The sequence below is a fragment of the Castor canadensis genome, chromosome 2 (genome assembly GCF_047511655.1).
Source record: "Castor canadensis chromosome 2, mCasCan1.hap1v2, whole genome shotgun sequence".
Classification (NCBI taxonomy): domain Eukaryota; kingdom Metazoa; phylum Chordata; class Mammalia; order Rodentia; family Castoridae; genus Castor; species Castor canadensis.
The window spans coordinates 90,744,974-90,751,509 of record NC_133387.1 but is presented as its reverse complement, the minus strand read 5'-3'; the positions used below and the strand labels follow the sequence as shown (position 1 = coordinate 90,751,509).

Here is a 6,536-nt window from a genome sequence, read left to right as displayed (position 1 = left end):
TGCATCGCGCTGCCTGCAGTGGCTCCCGGGGAGCAGGGAGGGACTGCAGGGTTTGCCACCCCCACCGGCCGCGTCCACACGCGCCCGCGAGCGCCTCGCTTGGGGCAGGGACTCTCCTCGGGTCCTGTCTGCAACTTGCACCGGAGTTGGGCAGTCGCTATGGCTCGCTGACCCCGCTGTGCGCCGGGCGCATTCGTGGACGCCAGGTCCCCCGCCTGCCGCGGGCGCGCTCCGCTCGCAGCGAGCGCGGGTCTGCCGGGACAGCGCGCCGCCGGCCGGGGAGGGGACGCCGCCGAGCGTGGGGCGCGGGCGCCGGGGACCCCGGGACGCAGCCGGCCTAGCCATGACGGACTCCAGCAACAGGAAGGAGGGCTTCAAAAAATGCCGGAGCGCCACTTTCAGCATCGATGGCTACAGCTTCACTATCGGTGAGAACTTTCCTGGCTTGGGCAAACACACGCTCGGGTGGCGGTGAAGGGGAGAGAGGTGGTCAGGGGTCGGGCTGGGAGGGTGCTTGACGAATGGGGAATCCCTGGGCGCCCCGAAACAGCCACGCAGGACGCATCCGGGACTGCCCCCATAGCACGCCTCTCCCTGGCATCCCACTGGAAACGGTTTTCAGGGTCACACCTCTTTGAATGGCTGGATTTCCTTGCTGCGGCGATTTGAGTAACAAAAGCCAGAAGAGGAGGGAGAGACACTGGGATGGAGACAGAGAGATGGAGATAGGAATACTGAAGGAGGGAAGACAGAAAGTGACAGGAAGACGTGGACTTAGCAGACACTAATAGAGACACACAGAGGCGGGATGGCAGAGACATCTAGACACACAGAAGTTCGTAGAAAAACCTAGGCACTCGGTCAGAAATCCAGAGACAGATGCCAGTGCACAGACAAAGACAGGCAGAATGACAAAGATGGAGAGGAGAGCGAGACTGACTTAGAGAAAAAGGTGCCTTCAGAGTAGAGAGAAAAAGAGAGAGAGAGAGAGAGAGAGAGAGAGAGAGAATATGATGTTAACAAAATTTTTGAGAAAAAACTGGGATGTTGCAAAGCTGTGTTGGGGATTTCCCTTTCCTCAGAACTCCCAATGGGTCCTGCTTTTTTTTTTTCTAATCCAAACTACTGGGGGTGGGGGGCACTGAGAAGGAGCTGGAGGATATCCTCAGGGAGCTGAGCCCCAGCGTTTACCCTCTAGGCCAGCATTGGAAGATAGCTGTCCTTAACAATTTACTATCAGAGAGCTGGTGGAGTGGCTCAAGTGGTAGAGCACCTGCCTAGCAAGTGTGAGGCCCTGAGTTCAAACCCCAGTGCTGTTCCTCCCAAAAAGAACAATTTACTATCAGCCTCCTGCTTCTACTGTTTTGAAACAACTTGCAAGGCTTTGCAGTCTCCTGGGAGGTGAACAGACCTGGGAGGCCCAGGTAGTGCTGGAAGCTTCCTCTCTGGAATGTCAGCCTTGGAGAACAGCAGGGCACAGGCAGGTGTCAGGAGTGGCTCCTGCATTCCCACTTCTGGGAACATTCAGGTTACTGGTGGCCTTCAATTTGGTCTTAACCCCAAAAAGCCTTTGAAGTGAGGGAGTGTATTATTTTGCTTTTTGGTGTATATTATTTTGCTTGCATTTGCTTGGAGGTGTAGTGGGAAAGTACCAGGGGCAAGAAGAGACCAGTGACAAGAAGCTCCTCTCTGGGCTACTTCTGCTCCTCATGAAATGACCCCAAGGTGTCAGGGGCATGGGCTGAAGAAGTGCCCTTCCTCAAGCACACTGTATCACTTCCCTCAGAGGCTTTGCCCAGGCTGTTGCTGCATCCAGAAGTGCTATTCCCCCAACTTGACATCCAAAATCTCTTCACAAGCCTGCTTCACTTGCCACCTCCTCTACTCTCCATCCACATCAATCCCTACCCCCCTCAACATGCTGCCTATAGTCTTGGGGAGCCCTCCATCAGAGCTCCCACCCTGTCTGGAATTGCAGTGCAGGCACCTGTTGCCAGTGCTCATTGTACTGCAAATTCCTTAAAGCTGACACTGCTGATTTATCTTTCACTCTCTAGTGAGTCAGAAATGAATGAAAGTTTCCCAAGGTCAAACGTGTTACATTAAAAGGTCATTGTCACACAAATATTATTCTTCTTGACTCTGTTAGGAAGAATTTCAGAAGTGATTTTTAAGTTTTACCACATCTCATCCTCTCCAAAGTGTGGTTCCCTAAAATCCAGGGACTCTTATTGGTCCTCCTCTGGCTAACCCCTTCCCCCCCTTCAGAAGAGATGGCCTAAGTGGACTGGTATGGCGGGTGGTCAGAGGGACTCCAAAGAGAGCTGGTCATTCCAGATGAGCAGCTGCCACCTTACTTCAGATGACTGAACTTTTCTTCATTCACTTCTTTTCACCTACCATCCTTCTGCCCTCCCTCCTTCAGCAAGTGTTTATTGAATTTTACTGCATTAAAAGATACAAACATTCCAGTGAAGGGGAATTGAGGTAATCTTTCAAGGTGCTAAGCTGACATAATGGGGGTCTATGAAGATACATAGACCAATGACCTGTATTCAGAAATTTGTACATAATCATTTTATGAAGTAGAAATTCCTAAGTGTGGTAAGAGACATTTTAGAAATTTTAAGCCAATTTAAGGAACGATCGGTAATCGAAAAGAAGAAAAATCACCTGTAATTTTATCACCCCATGCTAAATGCTAATATTTCTTTTACAGACCTTCCAGTACTTTTTTGCATAAACACAATTTTTAATTTTTATTTATTTATTTTTTAATTGTTATACTGGGGTACCTTGTGACATTTACAAAAGTTCTTAGACTATATCATAGTTGAATTCACCCCCTCCATCCTTCTCCTTTATCCCCTCTCCCCTCCTTCCTGGAATAGTTTCAACAGGTCTCATTTTTCCATTTACATACATGTGTACGTAATATTTCCACCATATTCATCCCTCTACATCCTTTCCTTATATAGACACAAGTTTTTGATAAAATGTAATCACGATATTTGAAATTTATTAGCTAATAAAATCTTACTAGCTTTATTTCTTGCTATGTAAAGTATTTATTTAAATGATTTCTATTGTTGGCTATTTATGCCCTTAATTTTTACCATAATAAGCAGTACAAAATCCTTGATGCCCATGAATACTTTTTAAAAATAAACTTCTGAAGGATAATTGGTTGGTTCAAGAGTATGCATATTTTTAGGAAGTTTAGAATGTTTTTCTCAGCTGCCTTCTGGAGAGAATTAGCCATTTACACTCTCATCAGCAATGTATGGGGGCTCTCACCCACTCTCAGGAATGCTGGATACTATAATTTAAAACAGGGTTTCTAGTTTGAGAGGTGGACTGTGATTTCTCAAGTCCACAAATTATTTTACTTCTTTTGTAAAATTGTCTTTTTATTTCCTTTGATATGTTTTTCCTGGGAAGTTTTATCATTTGTTAATTTTCAAGTACTCTTAATTTACATATATATATATGTATATGTCAACTCTTAATGTATGTTATGTATTAATGATACATACCATATGATTACAATTGCTTTATGTTAATTAATGTATAATAATCATACAATTATGTAATTAACATATACTACTAATACGTTTTATCACACATGTGTATGTGTCTGTATGCATGTATAATGTGAATATATGTATACACATATATGTGTGTGTATATGTATGTATACATATATATAAAACGCAAGTGCTGTCTGTTGTGCATGTTATAAATATTTCTTTTTAATTTTTTTCTCTTGCAATTCATTCAAGTATTTGTGGTTTTTTTTTAAATATTTTTTTTATTAGCATATAATAGTTGTACAGGGGGATACATTGTGACATTTAGGTATGTGCTTACAATATAGCTTAATTAGGTTCACCCCCTCTACAATTCTCCCTCATCTTCCCTCCACCCCTTCTTAAAATGATTTTGACAGGTTTCATTGTTCTATTTTCATACACGAATACAAGATACCTCTATCATATTTGCTCTCCTTTTGCCTTCCTTCATCCTACTTGTACCCACTTCTGGGCAGGAACTGTTTTACCCTTCTGTCCTTCATTTTTTAAAGTGTATACTGATTGTTCAAGGGAGTTATACCTTGGTATTTCAGACATGTATATATCATGCTTTAATCAGGTTAAACCCCCTTACTCTTTCTCTATCTCCCTGCTCCCCTGCTATTCAGCAGTACACACACACACACACAAACACACACACACACACACACACACACGTACTCTCTATCATGTGTGTTAGAAATATTTCTCCCAAGCAGGAGGACTAATGTCCTTGTGGTATCAGTGTGTGGTAGTCAGGACTCATTGAGAATGGATAAGTACCCTGTAACCCACATCCATCATTGGCAGTCATCTAGTGCTTTGGCAGGATGGAAGAGGAAAGGAGAGCTCTGGGACCACCAGGACCTCATCAGGAATCTTTCTTATGTGGTAAGAGCTCTCTTTTTCTCAGGTTTCTGACTTCTGTCAAAGGAATCACCTCCTCCTCTGATCTGTTAATTTGTAGAACTTTCATGTCAAAAGACACTACTATAGGAGTTCATATGGTCCTGTAGACCTGTGGTTCTTCCAGGGGAGGCCTGCAGACAATGGGGTTCTGAAGGCAAGAACTTTGAGTTGCCCCTGTGGCAAGGTCACCCGCACACTTTCCTTGGAGAGGTCTTGAGCAGACTTCTGTCTTCTGAAGGCATGGTTCTGGGCAGAGGAGGGCGTTCTCTTCGTTTCTGATTGGGCAGAATCACTAAATGGTCTGCCAAAAGGGACAGCCCTGAAGAGTAAGGAATTGCCCCAACATCAATAACACCTCCATAGGGCAACCCTGCAATGGTTCCTTTGGCATGGAAGTCTAGAGCCTCGAATTGACCTATTCCCAGTTCAGGTGCACTGGAGGACTGAGAACATTCACTCCCTCATGGAAAGAGTAGCTGTGGAGGGTGCCAGGCTCTGCCCTGCTGCTTCACTTAGCTTATTCACCACCTTTCACAGTAATTCTGAAAGGTAGCTGCTATGACCCCTGTTTTAGGAGAAGAAGCTCCTAAGACTCTGAGAGGAGGTAATTTGCAAGAAGTCACATAGGAAGGAAGTGACAGAGTTAGGTTCAACTACATCTGCCTTGCCCCTTCCACCCAGGGTTTGCCCCCATATCATCCTGCCTTCCAGAGTAGACGTTATTTCTTCCAGAGTGGAGCCTTAGGACCAGCCCATCATCTCAATGAAGAGAGACCTGGGGTGGGTTTTCAGGTCTGCTGAGCTAGTCCCTAGTTAAGTGAAACCAGAAAGAGCAGGACCATCACTTTGGCAAGAAGGTAGAGAGAAAGATTGAGCAGGAAAAACAAGGTTTGTTGATCTGCCTGTCACCCAGCTCCTGGTTCAGTCCCATTCTCCCCGGTGTCTCAGGACAAGTGGTTTGTGTTCTCTGTATGATTTTCTCAGGTCATGAGATGGGTATGTAGACAAGAGATGTGGGAAACAAGTAAATTTATACCATGCACAGAGAGCACTGTCATATGGCTTTTCATCTATAGGACACTATTGATTGTGATGGCAGCAAGTGCTGATTTTGATTAGCTTGAGCTGAAGGCTCTGTGAAGTTCATGTGTAATTTGGCTCTGCTGAGGTGCACACAAGTGGACATTTGAATATGAAGTGATGGGGGTGGGTGGGAAGGTGAAGCAGGCTCTTGTTTTTCAAATGGACTTTCCTTGTTTTCTTGGGCTTAGACATCTTAATGAGGTTGGTATTAAGTGAGTTCACAGTTACTCACCTTCTCCCCAGGCACCTGAAATACAAATACCCTCTCTCTGTCCAGTGCTCTTTCTCTGCAAAAACGCAAAAGCATGTTTTTCTTGTTAATTACTGGAGTGGGCCTTACTGATGTCTTTTGGTACTCCTCACCACTCATTTTACAGGTGAGAATGGGTTCATTTTTCCTCTTCAGGTCCAAAAGGAAATGTTTGAATGTACAGGTGGGGAGGATGTGATGTTGGTGAGTATGCAGCAAAGAAGTTGCTTCCCTCAAAGATGGTGGTGGTGGCTTGGAACATTCTAGTCTTGTCCTGAAGAGGTGTTGTTAACAGAGGGATGTGTTTCCTGTAGCAACTGCCACTGCTTCTCCTGCCCTGCGTTTCTTTCTTTGGATTGTCCTGGGGAGGAAAAACTGGGGCCTCTAGACAGCAATTTGGTGTTTGAGTGCCCGGGAAGGAGGGCTCCAAACTGAGGCGAAGAGGCCTGCTGGTGGGTGCTCCTCTCAGAGGGTACCTGGGGCAGGCAGGGCTCTGTGGGTGACTTAGATGTCAGCACTGGATGTGGCCCTTACTCCAGCATAGGCATAGAGGCCCCTGACCTCCTGTGGTAGACATGGCTAAGGACTTTCTCAGCCCAGATTGGTCTTTGAGCGTTTTCTGCTGAGTGTCTTATCTGCCTTCCATCTGCTTGCTTGTCTGAGTCAGACAAGTCGTTGGGCCCTTGTATGCAGAGAAACCAGTAAAGATCCAAGGTAAAATA

At 45.5% G+C, this 6,536-nt stretch overlaps 1 protein-coding gene across 9 annotated transcripts in view; it reads left to right on the top strand.

Moving 5' to 3' along the window:
• Positions 1–279: 279 nt before the first annotated feature.
• Positions 280–6,536, top strand: part of Pde1c (phosphodiesterase 1C) — a 486,798-nt gene continuing 480,541 nt past the window's right edge. For 8 of the 9 annotated variants that reach the window (XM_074065259.1, XM_074065258.1, XM_074065263.1 and 5 more), the window contains exon 1: positions 281–428. In XM_074065259.1, the coding sequence (XP_073921360.1) occupies positions 344–428 (85 nt within the window). In that variant the 5' untranslated portion in view covers positions 281–343. Of the gene's footprint in view, positions 429–6,536 lie in introns of all 9 variants that reach the window. The other variant, XM_074065268.1, reaches the window with a different exon arrangement.